General features: G+C 50.0%; 8 protein-coding genes across 8 annotated transcripts, besides 2 other annotated features; 4 read left to right on the top strand and 4 right to left on the bottom strand.

Annotated features, from left to right (window-relative positions):
• Window positions 1-902: 902 nt before the first annotated feature.
• On the top strand, window positions 903-1741 carry FPSE_07269 (uncharacterized protein; the record flags this gene model as incomplete). The annotated part of the gene is made up of 2 exons (XM_009260387.1): window positions 903-1080; window positions 1200-1741. 2 exons carry the CDS (start codon window positions 903-905, stop codon window positions 1739-1741), a joined length of 720 nt encoding a protein of 239 aa, XP_009258662.1.
• A 412-nt stretch (window positions 1742-2153) lies between these two features.
• FPSE_07270 (uncharacterized protein) lies at window positions 2154-3086 on the bottom strand (the record flags this gene model as incomplete). The annotated part of the gene is made up of 3 exons (XM_009260388.1): window positions 2154-2795; window positions 2885-2996; window positions 3049-3086. 3 exons carry the CDS (start codon window positions 3084-3086, stop codon window positions 2154-2156), a joined length of 792 nt encoding a protein of 263 aa, XP_009258663.1.
• Window positions 3087-4796: 1710 nt separating this feature from the next.
• Window positions 4797-6123, top strand: FPSE_07271 (uncharacterized protein; the record flags this gene model as incomplete). Its single annotated transcript, XM_009260389.1, has 2 exons — window positions 4797-5707; window positions 5757-6123. 2 exons carry the CDS (start codon window positions 4797-4799, stop codon window positions 6121-6123), a joined length of 1278 nt encoding a protein of 425 aa, XP_009258664.1.
• A 446-nt stretch (window positions 6124-6569) lies between these two features.
• Window positions 6570-8484, top strand: FPSE_07272 (uncharacterized protein; the record flags this gene model as incomplete). Its single annotated transcript, XM_009260390.1, has 4 exons — window positions 6570-6601; window positions 6772-6919; window positions 6969-8407; window positions 8466-8484. The coding sequence occupies 4 exons, from the start codon at window positions 6570-6572 to the stop codon at window positions 8482-8484; spliced, it is 1638 nt and encodes a 545-aa protein (XP_009258665.1).
• A 493-nt stretch (window positions 8485-8977) lies between these two features.
• On the bottom strand, window positions 8978-9220 carry FPSE_07273 (uncharacterized protein; the record flags this gene model as incomplete). The annotated part of the gene is made up of 1 exon (XM_009260391.1): window positions 8978-9220. One exon carries the CDS (start codon window positions 9218-9220, stop codon window positions 8978-8980), a length of 243 nt encoding a protein of 80 aa, XP_009258666.1.
• A 3505-nt stretch (window positions 9221-12725) lies between these two features.
• Window positions 12726-15278, bottom strand: FPSE_07274 (uncharacterized protein; the record flags this gene model as incomplete). The annotated part of the gene is made up of 3 exons (XM_009260392.1): window positions 12726-12971; window positions 13029-14995; window positions 15047-15278. The coding sequence occupies 3 exons, from the start codon at window positions 15276-15278 to the stop codon at window positions 12726-12728; spliced, it is 2445 nt and encodes an 814-aa protein (XP_009258667.1).
• Window positions 15279-15675: 397 nt separating this feature from the next.
• On the top strand, window positions 15676-16482 carry FPSE_07275 (uncharacterized protein; the record flags this gene model as incomplete). Its single annotated transcript, XM_009260393.1, has 2 exons — window positions 15676-16018; window positions 16070-16482. The coding sequence occupies 2 exons, from the start codon at window positions 15676-15678 to the stop codon at window positions 16480-16482; spliced, it is 756 nt and encodes a 251-aa protein (XP_009258668.1).
• Window positions 16483-16872: 390 nt separating this feature from the next.
• Window positions 16873-16901: a microsatellite.
• A 6-nt stretch (window positions 16902-16907) lies between these two features.
• Window positions 16908-22233, bottom strand: FPSE_07276 (uncharacterized protein; the record flags this gene model as incomplete). Its single annotated transcript, XM_009260394.1, has 2 exons — window positions 16908-18568; window positions 18621-22233. 2 exons carry the CDS (start codon window positions 22231-22233, stop codon window positions 16908-16910), a joined length of 5274 nt encoding a protein of 1757 aa, XP_009258669.1.
• Window positions 19160-19194: a microsatellite.
• Window positions 22234-22357: the final 124 nt, after the last annotated feature.

Raw genomic sequence — 22357 nt, 5'->3', positions numbered from 1 at the left:
GGTTGGTTATCGGCTCGGGGATTGACCACGTTTTAAAAGCCTGCGTCCACTAAAAGTGAGTTGAGATCCAGTGCATCATGGCTTGGAAGATCAGCCCCAACCCCATGTCTACATACTATCCGACCACCAACCTGACAGGATCGATTACTGGCAGTAAATGCCCGCCATTCCACGCCTCATTAATGACGCTCGAAACAAGACATTGTTGATTCACAATGCGAGATCCATGCCAAACCTTACTGGGGATCGCCCACCATACTAGACTAGCGACCACCTATGAACACGCCTCATCTGTCCAGCTGACCTCTTTAAACTATCCATATGCTATTGTCCGGCAACGTAACTCGTGGCAATCACCGCTGCTTGTTTGTATGTAGTGGCACAACTTACATAAAATGCCCCCATGTAGTCCTTGAAGGGAGCACGGCCGCAAGCCGCATACTCGAAGACGTGGCTCCCGTCATGGACGATCAGTTGTGAAGAAGCCAATAGGCGGCCTGGACACTTATGATGCAGGCATGTATTGGGCCGTCCATGTTTGTCAACTAGATCGTCTAATCGGTAGGCTATTCTGCCAATTCTTCTATATAAACCTCCTGTTTCGTGACTCTTTTCTCTTCTTGTCTCTTGAGTCAGCTCCGAATTTGATGCTTGAATCTTTGACTCATCCCTTCTTGCCTCATTGCCACATTAAGTAGGTACCTACCTTGCTTAGTGCTCACTTGCCGAGACAAGACCCCCATCACAACTCTCATTCTTATAACAAGCCAACCCGTCTCTATTCTAAACAAACTTCCTACACATTCTATAAGCCGTCTTGAACTCTTCTAAAGAACAAGACCTTAGTTCAGTATTAGACTTGAACAATCTTCTTTCAGCAAACCCCAACAAACTAGTACACCATGACTGCCGATAGCACAATCCCATCGCAAGCTGCCGTCGCCTCACAAAACACATCAAACGGCCAACCTCGAACCAAGATCTGCGTCTACTGCGGTTCTGCCCCAGGTGCGAGTCCTGCTCATATTGAAGCTGCTCGCGCACTTGGAAAGGCCATGGCTGAGAACAACATTGACTTAGGTGAGTCACTTGCTCCCCCAAGGCGGACCGCCGAGCACCCGAACATTATCGCGGGCCGCCGACCGCCGTCTTCCGGATATGCCCCCAGAATGACTCAGATTACTAACAAGTGACGATAGTTTACGGAGGTGGAACTGTCGGACTTATGGGCGAGGTGGCGAAGAGCCTTTGCGCCATCAATGGCCCTGATTCTGTTCATGGCATCATCCCCGAGGCTCTGGTCAAGTATGAGCGAGACGGCACTTATGGAACTGTCAACGAGCACAACCACATTGTGCCTGAGGAGTCTGTCTACGGTCGCACAACGGTCGTCAAGGACATGCACACTCGAAAGAAGCTCATGGCCGAAGAGGTCTTTGCTGGTGGTCCCGGCAGCGGTTTCATCGGATTGAGCGGTGGATTTGGTACCATGGAGGAGATTTTCGAGACAACCACTTGGAACCAGCTCGGAATCCACAACCGTGGCATTGTTCTACTCAACATTGAAGGTTATTGGGACGGTATCGTTCAGTGGATGGATCGTGCTGCTGAGCAGGGCTTTGTTAAGCCTGCCAACAAGGACATTCTGGTGAATGCCGATACCCCTGAAGGTGCAATCCAGGCTCTCCGTGACTACAAGGTTTCGGATGCCATCTACCAACTCCAATGGGGTAGTCAGTAAGCGACTCGAGGCGCTGGATCCGGTCCCGGTTTAGAATTGCATTGGAGATGGTTTGGTGTTTTTACGGTGCTATATGGATGATAATTCAACCTGCATTTCTAGGATAGGATAGACTGGTGCTCTCATGAATAGACGACCTGATGACCCAGGCAGACGGGCTAGAAAACCGACACATCAAAGTATTGTGATAGAAATAATCAAGTGGCCTTGGCGTAACATACCTAGTCAAGAAAAATACACCGTATTGCTTAGCTTAAGCTCGTTAGCATGAAGTCTGTCGGTTGTTATTCAACCCGTCTAACCGCTTGCTTTGATCTCGAATGATTAAGATTCATGAAAAGCTGCTTCTGCAGCGCATAATACTACATGATCTATACCGACGCCGTATTTCGCACCTTAATTCGTGGCAAGTTTAGCTGTCAACATCCATACCCTCTCCCTCACCTTCTTCTGCGCCGCCTTGGTTCTCACCAACGCTCTCAATCCAGGGCTGCACCGAGAATCCGTCGTACAACTTGAATGGCTCGACCTTCTTCTTGCCATCCACTATGTTGATGCCCACCACGCCGACTGATGTGTTCTCTACTGAAAGCTCCTTGTCCTGGACCAGACTCTCCTTCAAGGCCTTGAGACCATGCTGAATCAGCTCTTCTTTCGAGCAGTCGGCAAAGGCATCAATATTGCGCTCGAGGTACGTTCGGGCCATTTGGCTTCGTGCGCCAATGGCGAAAGCAAGCATCTCCTCTGTCATGCCTGAGGGCTGGAACTCGAACAGGTGGGGACCGCGCTCGTCAACGCCAGCAACTAGGAGACCGACGCCATATGGACGCTTGCCGTACATCTGCGTGTTCATCTGGGCCTTCTCACCAATCATGTCGACGAGGGATCGGAGTGGGATGGCACGGCCATAGGTAAGTCGGTGGCCGAGGCACTGTTGCTTCATGAAGTTGGAAAGAACGCGGGCGTCGGAGGTAAGGCCAGCGATTGCGATACCGGCATGTTCGTCGACGGTGAAGAGCTTCTTCTGGTAAGATGAGAGTTCCTCGGCGTTTCGCTATTGAGATGGAATCAGAGACTATTCGCTTTGAAGCTTATGCATTGGACAATGGCGGTAGTAGTGGGAGGAGGGGAGGCGGGTAATACCTTGACAGCGCACAGCACAGCGTGAGTCTTGCTGGCAATGCCGACAACGACGGAACCTTGCTTCACTGCCTCAGCAGCATACTCGATCTGGAATATCCGGCCCTGGGGCGAGCTGGGAATGGTTAGCTTGGTGAATGTACTGAGGGAGGAGCTCGGTGACGTACAAGGTAACGGAATCGTTATCGTAGTTGTTTCGAAACATGATGAATGCGAGCTGCCGGATTAATGTTGCGTAAAGACGTTATTCAGGGCGGGGTTGTGGTGGTGAGCTTTGCTGGGATTAATAGTTGAGGTTGGAGATAGTGAGGCAGGTAGAGTTGAGGTGTACCTGCACAGCGTGCGTTACCTATCTGAGCCAGGCAGCTCAAGCTTCGTAGCCTGGTCGTACCTTCTTGCTGCCGCCTGTGTATTCTGCCGCGGAAATTCCGTCACACCGCCTGCCTAAACGGATAGCTTCCATGATGACATTCCATCATGGAGAAATGATCTCACACAATCTAAGAAACGGAATAAGACACTGATTGTTAGCATTGAACATGCGATTAACCAAGTGGAGGAGAGAAATTACCATTCACACAAGTGCTGATTATGATACTTTTTGAGATCTTGAAACGTCATAAGACTGACTTATGGGCGTTTTTTATTGATTATGCGTTTGCCAGGTATTTGCGCAAGAGAGTCAAGCCAGTAGGTTCTTGACTCGACACAATATCAGCATAGTGCTTCATCTTTTGATCTTGAGAGAAGGGCTCTTGCCAAATTCTTCCATCTTTACATCTAGCCTCCTTCTTTGAGCCTCTGTCAAGTTCTGTTCTTCGTTGTTTGGGCAAAGAATGGCGAGGAAACATTTGATTGTTTAATCCCTTCTTGTATGCAAGAGCTGACTGCCCTGCTCGCCTGGAAAGCTGTCTCATCATTTTGACGTTGGTGAACACGAGGCGTACTGAAGAAATAAAGTGATGAGAGCTGTAAACGTGAATGATGTCCGAAGATGTCTGTTTATATGTCTTTCTGAAGGTTAGCTGTGATGAAACCTTAGTAGCCTTTACCAGCCAAAACAAGCTCATTTGACTCCAGCACTCAATTTATCACTAGAGAAACTACAAAGTAACATAACATGAAAAATGTCAATATTAAGTTCAAGGTGCATAAGCATAAGAGCAATTATTTATCTGCTCAATTGAAAGAAATTGCAATTTTGGCTTTGTGGTTGAGTCCTCGACTGATTAAGTTCTCGATGGATTTTCGTAATCTAAAACGACGTCAACAAGCTTGTCGCTTATCAATCTTCGCTATCGGTTGTCTTGAATCTTGATTTACGCATTTAAAGTTACAATTTAAATCTTCATTAATAGTTATTGAGATTTTGTGTTCCAGCTTGAGCAGCAAAGCTACTGTCAACGTTTTCTTAGACATGCATATAAAAACCTAGCAACTTATACAGGGTATCTACAGTACTATTTTCTATGTCTATGCGAACAAAATAAAACTCGCTGAAATTCTCTTGAATTCATAAGGGATCTACACTACTAGATTCACTAGTCGATGTTTGATGCGGAGCTAGTATTGTAGGCTTGGTGATTGATAACTTGGTTGTTTTGCTGCAGTATCAACGAATAAAGTCTGCACATAAAAGCCATCACAGTCCACGCTTGGTAAGCCATTGACGAGTGCAGAATTAGTCACTGAAAACTTGTGACATGAATAAATTATCACTCATTTTCGCGTTATCTTCTTGTCATACCGAAATACAACTTCTAGAGTCATACGTTGAATATCGGATCCCTTCTTGCTGGGCGTTTCTATTGGATGACTCACTACGACTTACATATTTGCGACTTTTAGACAACTCCAGTTTTTTTACTCTTTAGCATATTCACACTCTTCACCTCGAACCACATCCAACACCATCATGCCTTCAAGATCTGATATCACATATTTCGGCGCTGGCCCAGCTCTGCTGCCCACAGACGTTCTTGAGACTTCCGCCCAGGCCCTCGTCAATTTCCAGGACACCGGATTAGGAATCGCTGAGCACTCTCATCGCTCAGAGTTGGCTACCAACATCATCAACGAGGCCAAGGCTGATCTCGCTTCCTACATTGACATTCCTGAGGACTATGAGGTTCTTTTCATGCAGGGTGGTGGTACTGGAGAGTTCTCCGCTACCATGTACAACCTTGTTGGCGCCTGGGTGACCAAGAAGAAGGCACAGATCGTCGCCAACCTCAAGGCTCCTGAGGATGACCCCCGCGTTGAGCAGGAACTCCGAAACGCTGTTGAGAGGGAGCTCAAGACTGACTACATTGTCACTGGTGGCTGGTCGCAAAAGGCTTCCGAGGAAGCTAAGCGACTTCTTGGTCCTGAGCATGTCAACATTGTTGCCGATGCCCGTAAGACCAACGACGGCAAGTATGGCAAGATTCCCGAGGAGAGCACCTGGAACCTCTCCAAGGACGCCGCTCTTGTCTACTACTGTGATAACGAGACTGTCGATGGTGTCGAATTCCCTGCTTTCCCCCAGTCTCTGGCCCCTGGCCCTGACAGCGAAGGCCCTATTGTAGTGGCCGACATGTCTTCAAACATTCTCTCAAGGAGAATCCCCGTGCAGAACTTCTCTGTCATCTTCTTTGGCGCACAGAAGAACCTTGGATCCACCGGTATCACTGTTGTGATCATCAAGAAGAGCCTTCTCCCTCCCAAGACTCCTCAACCCTCTGCTTCTCTGCTCCGAAAGCTTGGCCTTCCTATTGCTCCTATTATCTTCTCTTACGAGACTATCGCCAAGAACAACAGTCTTTACAACACCCTCAGCATCTTCGAGTAAGTAATTATCCGAGGCAGTTATAACAGAGTTGCTAATAAGAGACAGTGTCTACATCGCTGGCCAGGTTCTCAAGAAGTCGATCAAGACCTACACCAAGGTCGAGGGACAAGAGGCTGTGTCTGCCAAGAAGGCTGAGGCCATCTACAGCGCTCTTGAAGCCCATCCCGACGTGTACAGAATTGTCCCTGACAAGTCTGCCCGTTCAAGGATGAACATCTGCTTCCGTGTTACTAAGAACGGCGATATTGATGCCACCGAGAAGGCCTTCTTGAAGGAAGCCACTGCTCAAGGTCTCACTGGTCTCAAGGGCCACCGCAGTGTTGGCGGTATCCGTGCCAGCAGCTATAACTCCATTTCTCTGGAAGGAGCCGAGAAGCTCGCCAAGTTTATTGAGACATTCGCTACTTCTTAAGAGAAGCTACCGGGGAGAAGTAATAGGTATATGGTTTGATGAGTTTGTGGGATGGATGAGATTCGTGTATGAAAACAGGGATTACTGTTGAATTTCTGTTATACTACGGTTAGGAGCATCACTTTTTTTCACTAAGAAGGATAACTCGCCAGCACATGAAAACAGGGATAAATATTCAAACTAAATGGAGGTTGAATTCAACATACTCCATGCGATCGAGGGACAAAAGGAATAAAAAAAATTACATCTGACCTTAATCAAAGAAAGCGACTGATGTTTGGTGCTTTTGTTGTAGCAATGAGCGAGAAGAATAGAGCTTGCACTACAGTATCGATCGAATTCAGTGGACCCTAAGTGCTGGAACAGCCGAGTCTCAGGCCTTCAGCTCACTTAAGCCTGTAAAACTTTTAGCTTGTTCAGCACAATCAACCCATCAATTATTCATCATGCTGATACAATTCGTCTTTGAACAATCCAAGTAAAATATACGTACTCTTCTCCAACTCACCTGCTGATGCTCAGGCGCAACCTTCGTCCGGGGAGACCCAATTGTGCCGCAAGTCTCCTTCGAGTCTCTTCCAGTTTTAGTAATCGGATCAGTTCTCAGCTTTCATCACCACAGATATGTCATCCTGCCGTGAGGCATAGATTGTTCTCGCAACAATCATGGGCTACCCATGAGTCAGAAGCGGTCTCCAGGCTCACAGCTGTGGATGACACAATTTATGCCCTGTCAACAGCACAAGGCCGGGGCGGTATTGCAGTGATCCGTATCTCTGGCCCGTCATGTCTAGAGGTAAGCACATTTGATACAATGCCAAGTATATACTAACCAGGTACCGTAGATATACAAGGCATTTTGTCCATCTAAGCCCTTGCCAAAACCAAGATTTGCAACTGTGCGATCACTCTATGATCCATGTTCTGCCAAAAATCACCCTCTCATTCTGGATTCGGAAGCTTTGATTCTCTACTTTCCCAATCCAAAGACTGTAACCGGCGACGATGTCCTAGAGTTGCATGTTCATGGGGGATCAGCCACAGTCAAAGCAGTACTGGCAGCCATTCCGAAATGTGCCACTGCGCATCGTATTCGATATGCAGAACCCGGCGAGTTTACGAAGCGTGCCTTCTTTAACAACAGGCTGGATCTTGCTCAAATTGAGTCATTGAGTGATACCCTAGCAGCAGAGACAGAACAGCAGCGTCGTGCAGCCGTGCGCGGTAACTCTGGCTCTCTTGGTCGGCAATACGAGGCGTGGAGGGAACAGCTGTTGCTGGCCAGAGGAGAAATCGAAGCCCTGATTGACTTTTCAGAGGACCAACATTTTGATGAGTCCCAGGCAGAACTTCTGCAGAACGTGACGACGCAAGTAGCTAGGATGCTACACAGCATTGAGCTGCATGAACAAGGAAGTCAAAGAAGCGAGCTTCTGAGGAACGGAATTCGTATTGCACTGCTGGGCCCACCCAATGTCGGTAAGAGCTCACTCATGAACCTGATCGTCGGGCGCGAAGCTTCCATCGTGTCTGGCGAAGCAGGCACTACGCGAGATATAGTCGAGGCAAGCTTGGATATTCGTGGATACTTGTGCTCTTTTGCAGATACGGCAGGATTCCGATCCCAGAGCTCGCAAATTAACAGCGAGGCTGAGAGTGGCGCAATTGGGGCCGTGGAGGAAGAAGGAATACGACGAGCCAAACAACGAGCTTTGGAATCGGATCTCGTCATTGTCCTTGCGTCAGTGGAAAAGGGCCCGAGAGGATTCTTTTTGCAGTACGATGAGGAAACGCTCGATCTTGCTGCAGGGGCGGAAGATTGCCTAGTCGTTGTCAACAAGCAAGATGCAGTTGATAAAGTGGAGTTTGGAAAGCTTGTTCAGGAATTTCGACAAAATGCCCAACTTCGGGCCCCCAAGCTGGCGGCGGCGGAGCTTGTGTCGATCTCGTGTAAGGAGGCTCAGACAGGGTCATGGGAGAGCAAGGATCCGGGCGGTATTCAGGCCGTGATTACCAGGCTCGTGGAATCCTTTGAAAGGATGACATCCATGCCTGTCGATCTCCAGGATTTGTTGGGTGTAACGGAACGCCAGCGCCAACTCTTGATCAAGTGCCGACAGCACTTGGAAGATTTCATGGTGGAGGCTACTCCCGAGGAAGGCATGGACGCCGACACGGTCCTCGCAGCTGAGTTTCTGCGATATGCCGCCGATTGTCTTGCCCGGATCACAGGTCGGGGTGAGTTTGGAGATGTGGAAGATGTTTTGGGTGTTATCTTTGAGAAGTAAGTTCTGACTGAGTTGATACCAGGTGTTGGACACGATGCTGACTTGACGTGTTAGATTCTGTGTGGGGAAGTAAGCTACTTGTAACAAATAACGACGGGAAAGAAAAGGTTGCTAAAGAGAAGAGTTGAATGTCTATTGCCGTTGAAAGAAGTTCTATAAGCCATAACGCCGGTCTATGGAAGTTGGGTTAATGTGCCCGAGTCGACCACTAGGGCCACATCTAGACAAAAGAAAGAACGAGAGAGACATTTGAAATGAGAATGATGATAAAAAGAAATAAGAAAAGATATAATGCCTGTTGCTTGCTTCTATGCCATGCCAATGCCAATGCTGATGCAGATCCAATCCCGCTATGCTTGTGTGTCCTCCTTTTTCCAATCCCAACCCGCGATGCTATTTCTATGCCCAATACTATCCAAACGCTGATGCTGATGCTAAAAGAAAAAGAAGAAACTCCGTAACAATGCTGAGGGGAAAAACAGGTGTATAAACAGAAAACGCCTCATCCATGCTTGCGCTACCACTTTGTGTATGCTTTTGAGAAATCCAAGACGACTGAGACACTTTTACTCATCATCATCGTCGCTGGGGCCATTGTAGCCAGAGCGGCCCTTGTTGCCCTGAGAGCTCTCGTCGTCGTCAGGGCCGTTGTAGCCAGAACGACCAGAGTCACCCTCCTCAGGCTCATTGTAGCCAGATCGGCCACGGCTGTTTGTGGGCTTGGTGTCAGAGTCGTCACCGTCCTTGTTATAGCCACTGCGGCCGAAGGAGCGGGTAGAGGGAGCAAATGTGAGAGTGAAAGCAGCCATTGTAAATGTGGTGAATGAGTTGTTTGGGTTGAAAGTAAATTGAACAGAGTTGAAAGTTGAAGTTGAAGTTGTAACTGAGTTGTGTTGTGTTGTTTTGTTGTGTGTAAGTGATTAGAGTTGTAGAGTGTGGATGCTGTTAGATGAGATGGTGGAAGATGTTGATGGTGATGATGTTTTCATTTTAGATTTGACCCGGATGACAGGACACTTATATACAGAGAACGTCAAGTAAGAAGAAGGATAAGGAATCTCGGTAGGCGATGACTACCAGGGAGACAACGGTGGAAGGCTGACGCCTATTCGGGTCGTGCCATGACGATGGATCAAGCACACCCTACGACAGCAGGGATACAAAATAGAAACATAGTACTAAGGTAGACAGGCTAGGGGGAGGGTACAAGGCTACCTGGGTAGGTAAGGTAGATTGTGCATTGCCATATTCCGTGCATGGAAACTTCTTTGACACGGTCGTGGGAACAGTCATCAACCGGGACTGGGAGATACTAGTTTGGTCAGGACAGAGTACATACGCCTGCGCCATGTCGGCGAGCTGACAGGGGCCGGGATCTGAAGCGTGACTGGTGGAGGGACAGCATCGTAGGGCTGAGGATTCTTTGGGGACCTTGCATTACAGGGGGGGTTTCTGGTAATCTTCTGTTTGACAAAAGAATCTTCGCCGGGAGCGGAAGACGTGGGCCGTATCCAGTCAAGTGAGTCGAACAAGTTGCGGTGCGTATTACGGGGACAGATTGGCTTATGGGGGGCTTGGACAGGGAATAAGAGTAAGCCACAGCCTCCTTGGAATAAAACACCCCTGGACCCATGTCGTTGTCATACTTGGTCCGTACTCGTCCACGGCTCTGCCCACGGAGATCAAAACACACCATGCAGTGTTGTAGATACTATCCTGTACCTACAGCATTGTCATGATGGTAGTCTTTTGACCCCCAAAGCCTGAGTTTCAATACCACATTGTTAGTCAGGGACTGACGAGGATGATGACGGAGCTTAGATACGTAAATACGCGACAATACGTCGGGTAATTCGTATCTCGATCCTACTTCCACGCCATCCGGAATCTTGACTGTCCATCCATCCATTGATTGTCAATTGTAATTCCGCATTTAAAACGTCATAAAGGCTGACAAATGAGGCCGTGTGATATGATTCCAAGCAAACTCCGACAATGCTCGGAGTCAGGGATGGAGATTACAGATACAAGACCAGATGAAAGTAGTATTGGCGTATAAGAGATTGGTGATATGGAAGTTGCCAATAATGGAATTGACCCTGAATGCGTCTCGACATGTGCTCAATCCAGAGTGCGCGTCCCCAATGGTTCATTCTGTCACATGGAGGGTTCGATAAGTTAAAAGGGTTGCCTAAAAGACAAGACATTTACAACAGGCACCACGATGGCCAAGTTGGTAAGCAGAATGCGTCAGTTATTTTGTCATCGTCTTTGTCATGCTCCCCCCAAATGGCGGCTGCAACCATTAACGCCATGACGCGACTTCCCCATTGGCATGCATCGGTCAAGCCCGTGGGTTCCGCCTGCCGAAGTGACAAACTGCCCCGGATTCCACTTTATCCCACCTTCCCAACCCATCTTATCCCTTCTTCGGGCACCTCGACTCTGGTCAAATGCAAGTCTCAACTCAATCTCATCTCCGCCTTTCTTACAAGCATAACGCTTGGGGCATTGAATGCTTGACCGAATTTCCCAATTCTCTCTTATCGTGACTCATTTTTGGACAAGTTCGACTTGTCCATCCTGGCTCTAATGACTGTGCTGCACAAGTTCCCTCGTGGGGGCAGCAGCCGAATGAAACGTCACACTTGAGACAAACCTAGGTACCTTTTCACTTAGACAATGTACATGAAGTAATCGCCGCCAACATCCTGGAGCAGCCTATCCAAATCTTATTATTGGATACCCGGCATACTCAGGTTCCGGCGGCACGGCACCTACAGCATTACCCGTTCGTAGGGTTGGCCCGGCCATGCCTAGGCCCAGGGCCCTCCTCCCAGTGCCATGGGACCTAATTTCTGAACTGTCCCGTCGGATCCGTTCAACCTCGAACTGGGGGTTGCGATTCTCACCGAGATCTATGGTACCGCTTGCTATTGGCCAGACCCCCAAATAGTAAGTGATTCGACTTGCGCCAATGGTGGGCGAGACAGAAACCAGACGCCAGATATCCCCTCACGGGAACGACATTTTACGTCTACTCTATCAAATGAATCAATCTTTATTCGCAAATTCGCATTTCTCATCATATTGTCATGTGCCTGAGCGCACCAAACAGCCGCAATGAGACACAACTCTCACCCTTCCACCAACACTGATACCCTTGTCGACAGTTAAGCGCCCAGGCGCTTTATAAATAGAATATGTGTTACAATTGGACAATTGGCGCGTTATCGCACGATCTGACTGTTTTCGCTAACTAGCTCGATGCATAGCCCTGGACGTGATCCAATTTACCCAATCAATGTGCTGACTTACTACACTCACCACCACGAGGCATTCTCCAGGAAATCAGCCTTGCAACCTGAACCGAGCTCTACCGTCGCCATTCCCACCTAATAAGCCCTAAAGCCATTGTCCCGCCTCTTGTCATCCTGGCTACCTCTGAGACATTGCGCTATGCCACAGATACAGCCATTTTGAACCTAGTGCTCATCAACCGATGTTCGTTTCGTTTCGTTTCTCAAGCTTACACCACGGTAGTCCCTGGGACATGTCTCGGGAAGGATCCCCAACGCTTGCAGGGGTGTCTTACAGGGATCATCTGGTCCTGGACTGGTGGTTACACTACTGCAGGTAATCAGTAGGCTAAATGTCTGCCTTAGTCCAAGATCTGCAGCGGTTTTCAACTTCATGCATTGGAACAGTTGTAAGCTTTGGCTCATTGCTAAGAATGGCTACGGCATGCATCTCACAAGTCTCGGCAGTGACTCTACGTCTGGGAATAGTACCACGCAGAGCTAGGCACCGGTTAGGAATCGCTGCCGAGTCTAACTATAGCCAACACCATTGCAGCAATCCCGCTGACGTTGACTATACTGTATTTCGTTTTCGAATTGACAGCCCTCGGTCAATTGAATAAGTTCCGCCGGACGCCACCAAACAGTGGCAGCCTGCCGATAGATAATAGTACACGGATTAATCTGCAGCCAAAGAACCTTGGCAAGGTACGCAAGGACAAATCACAGCCACCTGTCTTCCACAAGTGTAGGATGAGAGTTAGAGGCTTCTGTCCCTGACTTACCCAAAATGGCAAAACGATTCGATCCCTGTTCCTAGTTTGTAGTTCGTTCCTAGTTCTAACGCACCAAGCCTTCACATGGTTCAGGGATGCGGTAGGAGCCGTGTGAGTATATTTCCGGTTTCCTAGCTATAGGCAACAGTCTAGCCAATGACTTGGCAAGTAAAGTCTAGTGTCTACACAGCCAAATCGTCCGTATAGCTGGCCATACAAGGCCTTTTCTCCTTACCCACTCAAAGCTCGTCTCTAACATGATCCTCCTTGCTGGGGTCATCCATGGCCATAATCTTGACGACTAGACTAGTCCATCCAGTGAAATGCTGTGTTCGCTGTCCGGCTCCCGTATCAGGATTGTATTGCTCCCAGGCAAAGCCTGTTTCTTCCCAGCTCTTGTACACTGTGTCGACAAGATTCTTGCGCAGACGTGAGAACAAGTCCTTGGCCTTGGCTTGAAATGGGCCTTCTTGCGAAGCAACATTCTGAGTAGTTATGTTAGCATTTGTACTATTTTCAATCATCCGTTACGAGGCACTTACTTGAAGCTGAGACACGGCAAGATAATTCATTGGCATCCAAACTGGGCTGCGCCAGTAGTTCTCGCCAGTGTTGTAGAACTCATCCTGCTTGCTCAGGCTGCGAATACCGTGTGGGCTCCAGAGGTGATCCTCGTCACCGATGAGGTCCAGAATCTTGCCCAGTTTGGGGTCGTCAGCCTTCATGAGACCAACCAGGAATGGGAACAGGGAAACGTAGCCCTTGTGGCATACGAGAGCGTGCTCCTCGTAGTCGTCAACCATTGCATCACAGTAGCAACCCTCCTTTTCGGACCAGTGAAGGTCGTTGAGGTTGTGCTCGATACCCTCCAAGTTCGTCTTGTACTCATCTACATCCTCAGCCATACCGAGGGCGTCTGCGATGTTCATTAGGGACTTTGTCATGAGGCCCACCCAAGACATGAGATCGACATGCAGCTCGCTGGGGGATGGGGGCTGAGGTCGGGGATAGTCATCCAGGCCGCTGGTGAGGATGTGGGTTTCAGTACGGCCTCTCCATCGATACGCCTCCTTGGTGGAGTAAGCCTCACGATCGTAGCTCTTGATGTCACCTCGCTGGGTTTTACGGAACCAATCATACTGGCGGCGTAGAAGGGGATACAACTTTCGCAAATAGGTCTCGCCGAGTTCGATGTTGTCGAGGTGGGCAGTTTGCAAAAGGTCCGCCCCAATCAAGCGCTCCAGCTTCTGGGGTTCAGTACCGTTGGCTGCACGAAGGCGTTCCATAAAGCCCTCAATGATAAGGAAGAGAGTGGGAGGATTGGCGTAGTGGGGGTACTGAACTTGGAACTCAGGAGGCACTTTGCTACGAGCTTCGTGACCCAGGATCTGCTCGCGAGCAATCCAGCCATTGTCGTCCATGGTGTTGTACCAGCTCTTGACGATTTCAAGAGTCAGATCGATATCCCAATCGGCGATGGGGACAAGGTGGAAACCCTCATCCCAGAGGAAGCCGCGAGGAAAGAACGGGCGAGAAGGAACACTAGTGAAAAGCTCATAGGGTCCTTCAAGATCCGGCTTCGTGCGACTCCTGGCGTTTGCAGCTTCGACCCAAAATTCTTCATCCTCCTCCTCGTATTCAGGAGCATAGGATCGGTCAATGATCTGGTGACCGTGGAAGTATCCAATACCACCGACAAGGTTGGAAAACATGCTCTTGCCAAACTTCTTGTACTTCTCGAGGTTAAATGGCTCTTTGAGCTTGAAAGTGTTTGCAAAACGCTCGTTGAAGATCTCGGAGGTCTTCTTAATCTGCTCGGTGACGTCCTCAGAGTTGAACTCCTTTCCAGACGAAGCTGATGAGAAGATAACATCGAATTCGAAGGGTCCTTCAAACGTCTTCTCTACGATCTGGATATTGGCCTTGGCGGGTGCGTGGGCAATGCGGTATACCTGCCACGGCGGTGGAGGGTCGGTTTGATCAGCATTTTCTTGGACGGGCGAAACAGCTTCTTGAAGCTTCTTAAAAACAACAGGCTTGCCCTGCCAGGTATGATCCTCAGGAACGTCTTGGGGGCTTGAGACAATAGTCTTGTCTCCATGTCGGTCTTCGAGCAACTTGTTGTTCGATGTGGGATGCTTTCCAGTGCCCTTTGTTATGGCGAGCTTGTAGTCTCCTAGAGTCTTCGAGTTGCCACTGAAATCGACATCGTCCTCAAAACCAAATTGGGTGCCTTCGCCTTCAACATCGAGCTCGCCTTCGCCGTCCTGGGCGATGTAGTAGAAGAGCATAGTCTTGGTATCCTTTGCGGCACCTTCTCGAAGCTCGCCCTTGATACGAGCGGCCCAGCTTCCACCATGATTGCCTCCTGGAATCTTGACAAATGTTGTTGTCAAGTCAATATTGTTGCCCTTGTCGTGGATTGATTGCACACCGCCTATGCGTGCATCGTACTCATCCCATCCATATCCGTGAATGTCTTCTCCTTGTTCACAGGTGTATCTGAATCCTGAGACTAGCGTTAGTAGATTTGGGAGTGATAGCCAAATGTTTCACACACCATTCTGAATGTCTTGGTAGTCGTCGACCTTTGCCCACATGAGCCCCGTCCACAAACCATCTGGTGTTCGCGGCCGCACACCAAAATACAAGTTGGACTTGTATGGGCCCCAAAAGAGACTCTGGTTATTTTGACGGCCAATTTCTGTCGTCAGCACAGACGAGGCTTCATCTACGGCTGAGGCGCCCAGGATGAGTGCCGCCGTCGACACCCATTGGGCGATCTTGACCATGATCTTGAGGAATTAAATACCCCTTGATTTATCTCTGAAGATACGATCGTGTATGGGGTTCTGGAACTTGTAAAGAAATCCACTACCGCAATCGGTTTGTTGCAGCATGCAGACAGGCGAAGCTCCAGAGAACACGTACGTTGGGACTCCGAATTGACAATGACGACGCAAGGCTGAGACTCTAGGAAATCCGGGGTTCAGTGGTAGAGCTTTGACCAATCAATTAGCTTCACCAGCCACCGCCACGCTGTATCGATCTCCACATTAAAGTTGTTTGCAGCAGCCTTGCGTTTCTAGAATTCTCTAGATGAATGCTTTCTCCAACAACTATCCCACTTTGAATATTCAACACATCCCAACCAAGTCAAGAAGCAGACATAGCTATCATATCGACAACATGAGCGACTCAAGACGAAGCAGGCGACCAGACAGTCGCCAAATGTGGGACAACTCTGATAGACGCGATAGGCGCGGAGGCGGAGGACGTGATAGGGACAACAACGACCGTGATCGTAGAGGGTACAGGTCGCGATCGCGCGAACGTCGTGGATATAGAGATCGCTCTAGGTCTCTAGATAGAAGGAACAATGGCAGAGACGGGGATAGGAGTCGCCAAAATAATCGGGGTCCGCGACACCATGATGACCGAGATAAAAGAGACAGGCGACGAGATGACGGAGACGATGCGCCGCCAAGGCCAAGAAGGGACGACCGTCGCGATGATGATAAGGACCGAAGAGGTATGCACTTTCAATCCTCTTACAAAAAGGCAAGACTAACAATTCATTCAGCCAAACCCCGTCGCTCTGCATCACCACAATCACGTAGCCCCTCCTCCAACGAAACAACCCTTCCCACCCGTACTCGCCCCGAAGCCAAGCGTCCAGCACCTCACATGTCTTTCAATGTCGGATCTCGTGCCAGCCGCTCACCACCACCCGCATCACGCCCCGAGCACGAAGAGGAAACTGCCCACTCAGAAGACGGCCAGGCCTCGGAGGCAGAAGACGACCCAATGGAAGCAGAGGACGACGACCTGGCTGCCATGCAGGCCATGATGGGGTTCGGTGGGTTCGGAACGACAAAGAACAAGAAGGTCTCAGGAAACAACGCTGGTGGGGTACGGAAGGAGAAGAAGACGGAGTATCGCCAGTACATGAACCGAAACGGCGGTTTCAACAGACCTCTCAGTCCATCTCGATAGAGAGTTCTATCACACGGTGGTTTAGAATATCCATTGGTACGTTGTATTCGCAATATTTGGCCGGGCGTTTAGGCGATAGTAATACTACATTTATGCCAGACCTATAAATATGTCACCGAGCAAGACATCCTCCTAAAACCAGACCAGATATACTTGACTAGGCGGCTAATTGCGTAAACATGTATTGTTAATTTGCGAGTCTGTTAAAGTGAGTGTTGTTGGTTCAATAGTAAATTAACAATAATCAAGGCTTGTTCAAATACTCTCTTTTACTGTGTGCTGGTGTAGACATTACGTATAGCGCGTGGACTACATACAAACGCGGTATCCCCTTTCCATCTCCCTCCTAAACAGTTCCCAACACCATTGGTATGCATCGAATGACAAACACCGTCCATCCGTCCGTCCGTCCGTCCATCTCATCCTCATGCCTTTTCTCCATGATCTTCCTCTACCGCACCATCACCTGCAGCATCTGCCTTGGGCGTTGGTACATCGTCCTCTGTAGGAGGTTCAGCTTCACTGTGTTGCTCTTTCGCTGCCTCGTCTTCTCCGCCCTTGGACTCTGGTCTAGGCTCTTCTTTGTGCTCCTCTGCGTTCTCTTCTGACTGGCTCGTTGCCGTCCTATCCCTCCGCCGCCTCCTTAATCTTCTCTCTTCCTCCGCTGTCTGCCGTCTAGCCTTGCGAAGCGTTTCCCTCCGCTCAGGATTCTCGTCATCTGCGCCATCACCACTGCGCATGCCTTGCAACAAAGCAGCCGCCCTGTCTGCTAGATCATCCCCACCTGAGCGAGGTGATGACAGACCAGGGCTTAGTACGGTCGAGTCGTCTTCGCTTGGTGCTTCTGCAGCCTTGATAGTTGCCTCTGCCTCTGGGATCTCGTCGATGTCTGGGATCTTTTGTCCAGAAGCAACACGCACCTGGTGACGATCCTTGAGTCGCGCTCGCCTTCTTCGGTCTCTCTGATCCCGAGCTTGGGGCGCAGCCGCACGCAGTTTCTCCAATAGGGAATCCATTGCACCAGTGTTGGAAGGAGATATAGGTCCAGCTTCGGCGCTGTTGCTGGTAAGCTTGAGCTGCGCCGTATGCTTTCGCTTCATTGATGCCTCGTTACGTCTCCTTGTCTCCTCAACCTGTACGTTCTTGTCACGAGACTTCTTCCACTCGCCCACAAAGAGCGCCAACTTGGCGAAGAAATCCCGGCGGGCTCCATCATCGGCAGGATCTTCACCATAGAATACCATAATGTCCTTGTATGTCCTCATCATCTCTTCCAGGTACAGCTCCATCTGTTCAGATTTCCGTCTGGCGTCCTTCATAATGCGTTGGACGACTTGGCTGACTCGGTCCTGGGGATGGAACTTCTTGGGATCGCTCAGGTTACCTGAATCCAGGGACATCTGAATGTTTCGAATATTATCGATGTACCTCTTTGCATCCGCCTGCAGTTGCTCGATATTGATCTTTTGCACAGTCATAACGCCGTTGATATCATCAGCGAAGGTCTCCCACTCGGGGTATTGGTTTCGGACGATACGCTCCACGAGATCGGCCAGTGTTGACTCGTTCTTGTCGTCCTTTACCATACCCAATCTTGCCAAGGAACTGAGCTTGAAACCACGTGCTTGCTTGTTCGCGTCGTTCATGTAATTACCAATATCCAAAATAAGACCAAGAACATTCATCAATGAAACGGAATCACGTAGCGACTCAGACACTGTAACAACTTGTCTGATCTTGTCGTTGATCTCTTCGTACTCTTGCTCGAAGCTTCTGGTGAGAGCAAGTGCTCTCATTCGACTCTTCCAGTAGTGGTGCAGCTCAAAGGCCGTGTAGAGGTAAAGCTGATCTTGACGGGTGAGCTCAGTGGGGTCGAGCTCACGGGTCTGAGACTTGGCCTCGGGGCCTGTCCAGTCCTTGCTGTATGGCGCCATTTGTTTACTTGTGTTGTCAGGGATGTTGCACAAATCGTCCTTCTGCAGGAAGTCCATCACAACAACATTATCCAAAATTTCTGAATCACATTGGATGATTGACTGAACAACCTTCTCAACAGAGTGCTGCGAAAACTTGGCAAAAGCGATTTCTATATATTGTTAGCACCAAGCCCCATGTCAACCAAACAGCAATCAACTTACCATAAGCTTTACGGAGATCAGAAGAAATGATTTGCTTCTTGTCGTCCTTCTTAGAGGAGCCTCCCATACCAATCTTCTTGATCTCCTTTGCCATAAATAACTTCTCAACCTCGTCAAGAATACCTTTCTTGCTGAGCTCCTGATACTTCTCCTCTCGAGCCTCAGCAGAGGGGGTGTGTGCCGCCCAGTGACTGGTCTCAGGGGCATCGACCTTCTCCCAATGCAAAGCTTTGAGCTTCTTCTTGGGACGGACAACAGGCAAGCCAATGCCTGGAGTGGCCCCAAAAGCGGGTTGTCGAGACAAATAGTGCCCAGACATAGCACCACCAGGCATTGGAGGAGGAGGAGGCGGCGGCATACCTCCAACACCAGGCATTGGGGGAGGCGGGGGAGGCGGAGGAGGTCCACCAAGCATACCTGGCATGGGGGGAGGTGGTGGAGGTGGTGGAGGTCCGCCAGGGATTTGGCCGGGCATTGGGGGAGGCGGAGGTGGAGGAGGTGGAGGTGGGACTCCGGAGAGCTGGCCAGGCATAGGTGGTGGAGGAGGCGGCGGAGGGGGAGGGGGAGGGGGAGGAGCAGCGCCAGCAGCAGTGACCTCGATCTTAGGTGTTTCGCCATCGCCTGGGGGAGTAATGGGCGACGAAGTCTCCATACTGGGGTGTGAAGGACCGGTTGTGTCATCCTCAGAGTCGCTACCATCATACTTCTTAACCTTGGAGCCGATCTCACCGAGCAGACCAGCTTGTTGCTTAGCGTCAATCGTTGGTCGCTTCATCTCGACGATTCTGGGCTTCTCGTAGACAACGCCATCCTCGCCCTCGGTCTCATCGTCCTCTTCGATCACTTCGCCATCAGAACGTCTCTTGAGAGGCTTGCGGGGGATCTTCGTGTTGCGGTTGATGCTGCCCAATACACTGTTTGTGAAGTCTCGGGGAGGCGTTCCGCCACCAGGGGGTGTTCCGGGTCTGTCATCCATCTCCTCACGAAGAGCTCGAAGACGATCTGAGGGTCCGACAGCATCTCCCCACACACGTCCCTCAAGCTTGTATTGGGTCTTTTGTCGCTCGATCTGCATCTGCAGCCGCTCCATGAGACGGTTGCGGTCCAGAATACCTTGCATGCGAGCAGGGTCCTCGGGAGGTGCAGTCTTGCTGGCGGCGACATTTGCACTCTTGATAGCTTTGGAAGCTGCAACATCCTGAGCGTCTCGGAGCATCAAGTACAGCTCTCTTGTCTCAAGCTCATACCGCTGTGCTTCCTTAGCTCGCATAGTCTGCATGCTATCCAACTCGGCCTTGAGTCCATCTGCCTGTCTCCTTTGAGCATCGATAAACCTAGCTTGCTCCTCTAGTTGCCTCTGCAACTTGGCAACTAATCCATCGGCACCTAACTCCAGCTGAGCCTTCACCTCATCGCGCTCCGCCATAGCGGCTTCGGCGATCTGTCGCGATTCGAGGGCTTCATCCTGTGCCTGTCTAGCTTCCGAATCTGTATGCAGCTTGTCTAACAGACTTTGGACTGTGAAATTGAGACTCTGCTTAAGATCCATGTTCGGCAATCGCCTATCCATAGCGACGTAGCTCAGCATTGAATCGACCAGCTGGAACATGCGTAGCCGCTCTTCGCCATCGTTGGCACGGATGAGCATAAGATGCTGCAGAGCTGAAATGAAGTAATCCTGGGTCTTGGTACCCTGAAGGCGCTGCTGAATAGCATCCGCGATTTGAACGGGATCAGTGAGATCCTTGACTTCACCCTCTACGTCGTCCTTGATGCTGCTGTTTTCCCTTTCCAACATATCTTCATAGTCGATGGCCTCATTGGTTCGGAATCGCTCGATCTGCTTGTCCAGGAGTTCGTATTGGAACTCCTCCATCTTCGTCAAGATTCGCTTGATGCCACATGCTGTAAACTGAGCTCGAATGTGTATCCTCAACTCCAGGTCTCTCTCGGGCGAATCGATTATCATGTTGACAAGCATGAGGGTCGCGACAGCATATTCCATAAGCAGGTTCTCCATTCCAATACCACCAGTCCTCAACTCTTCACTGGCGCCGACCAAACTTCCCATCTTGCCCCTGCCATCGATGGTAACCTCGACCAGGCGCATCCAAGCATCAAATCGCCCATTTTCTCCTGATGCTACTTTGACTTCATCGAGAGCTTGAATAACCTTCAAGTGACCTTCGGAATTCTCTCCCCATGTACACAAGAAGGTGATGATTTCGCTGACAAGCTTCCGCGTGGTGAGTCGAGGAGAAATGAGTGAGCTGGCGAGTGCCACCATGACTTTCTGGTGTATCAAGGCATCATCGGCACCAAATTTGTTGTTCATCAATGCCTTTACACACTTGATGATGTCGTACTCGCGATCGAGGCCTCTGTCGATGCGGCCACTGTCTTGGGCAGGTCCCTGTGCCGTCTTGCGGTTGATCTTAAGTAGCAAGGTCATCAAGGCGACCTGTCCCTGACACTCGACAAATCTCTTCACCCAACCAATCTGCTGAGTCCTTAGGTTTACCTCCAAACTTCCCATGCCCTTTGTGTCAAGTCGGTCCTCCATAACTCGTCGGACATACCATTCTGGAGTGCCTTCCTCGTCGGAATAAGTCGTGATATCGGGGGTCGCAGTATACTGTGTCGGTCGTGCTGTTTGTCGGCGCTTTTGCTCGCCCTGCCACTCGGTGAGTCGATCTTGATAGAGCAACGTCCACTTCTTTTGGGCCGGGTAGGCCATCATCTGTCTCCTGGCTTGCTCAGGGAGGTTGTGCCATCCTCGCTTCTGCATCAGCTGCAGAAACATCTGCTCGACCACATTATCGTCATCGGGTTTCGGGAAATAGAAACCACCCTGAGGGTCGCTTTGTCCTGGAGGAGGGCCTGAGGGAAATTTGGTGAATCGGTGGGAATCGCGATTTGAGTACTGCGAAGCAGCATAGGAGCTTTGAGAAGACGCACTTGGCATTGCTGTTCTTGGTGAGCGAGATATCATAGTATGAGCGCGGCGCGAATTACCTGACTGTATGCTCAAGTTGTCTGCTGAGCCTCGAGCAGTGGATGACATTAATGAGTCGTATCGGGGGTTAGGGGCATTATTTGAATGAGACGAACTGCCCCTGGCAGGGCCCCATTGCTGATATTGAGTCTGGCGTCCTGTCGAAGCCATGGTAACATTTGCATTGGGATAACCGAAACCAGCAGGCTGGCGCCCTGGAGAACGGGCCCCAGATTGGCCTGACCCGTCCCAGCTTGGATATTGGTGATAGTCTTGGCCATTTTGATTGAGGTGGTGTGGAAGAGGTTCTCCTCGGCGCACCGGCATCTGCTCGCCCTTGGGCAAGTATTCGACAGGAACTGGAGAGCGTGACCCGCCTCCGATAGTGTCGTATGGGATCGAAGTTATAACCCCGGCCATCTGGTTGATACCGCCGTCGGAGGACTCTGGGCGACCGTCAAACGAAATAGCAGACGACTCTCGCTTGTGACGCGAGGACCGAAAGCTGGCTGCATCGTCTGCGGGGTATCTCAAGTCCTCATTTAAACGTTTCTCCTTGTGCTTACTTCGCGAGAAGAGAGACCGGCCGCCAGAGGACTGTCTAGTTTTGTCAGACATGGCGACTGCGACGTCGTGTCCGCGACAGTCGTCGAGCGGAGTATTTAGGTTGCGAATCGTATTTCGAAAGTAATGTCGGTTTCGAGCTGATGTGTTACTAGTAAAAGAAAAAAAGAAGGAATCG

Source organism: Fusarium pseudograminearum, chromosome 3 (assembly GCF_000303195.2).
Source record: "Fusarium pseudograminearum CS3096 chromosome 3, whole genome shotgun sequence".
Taxonomy (NCBI): Eukaryota; Fungi; Ascomycota; class Sordariomycetes; order Hypocreales; family Nectriaceae; genus Fusarium; species Fusarium pseudograminearum.
Note: the sequence above shows the minus strand (reverse complement) of the source record. Positions and strands in the feature narration are given on the sequence as shown.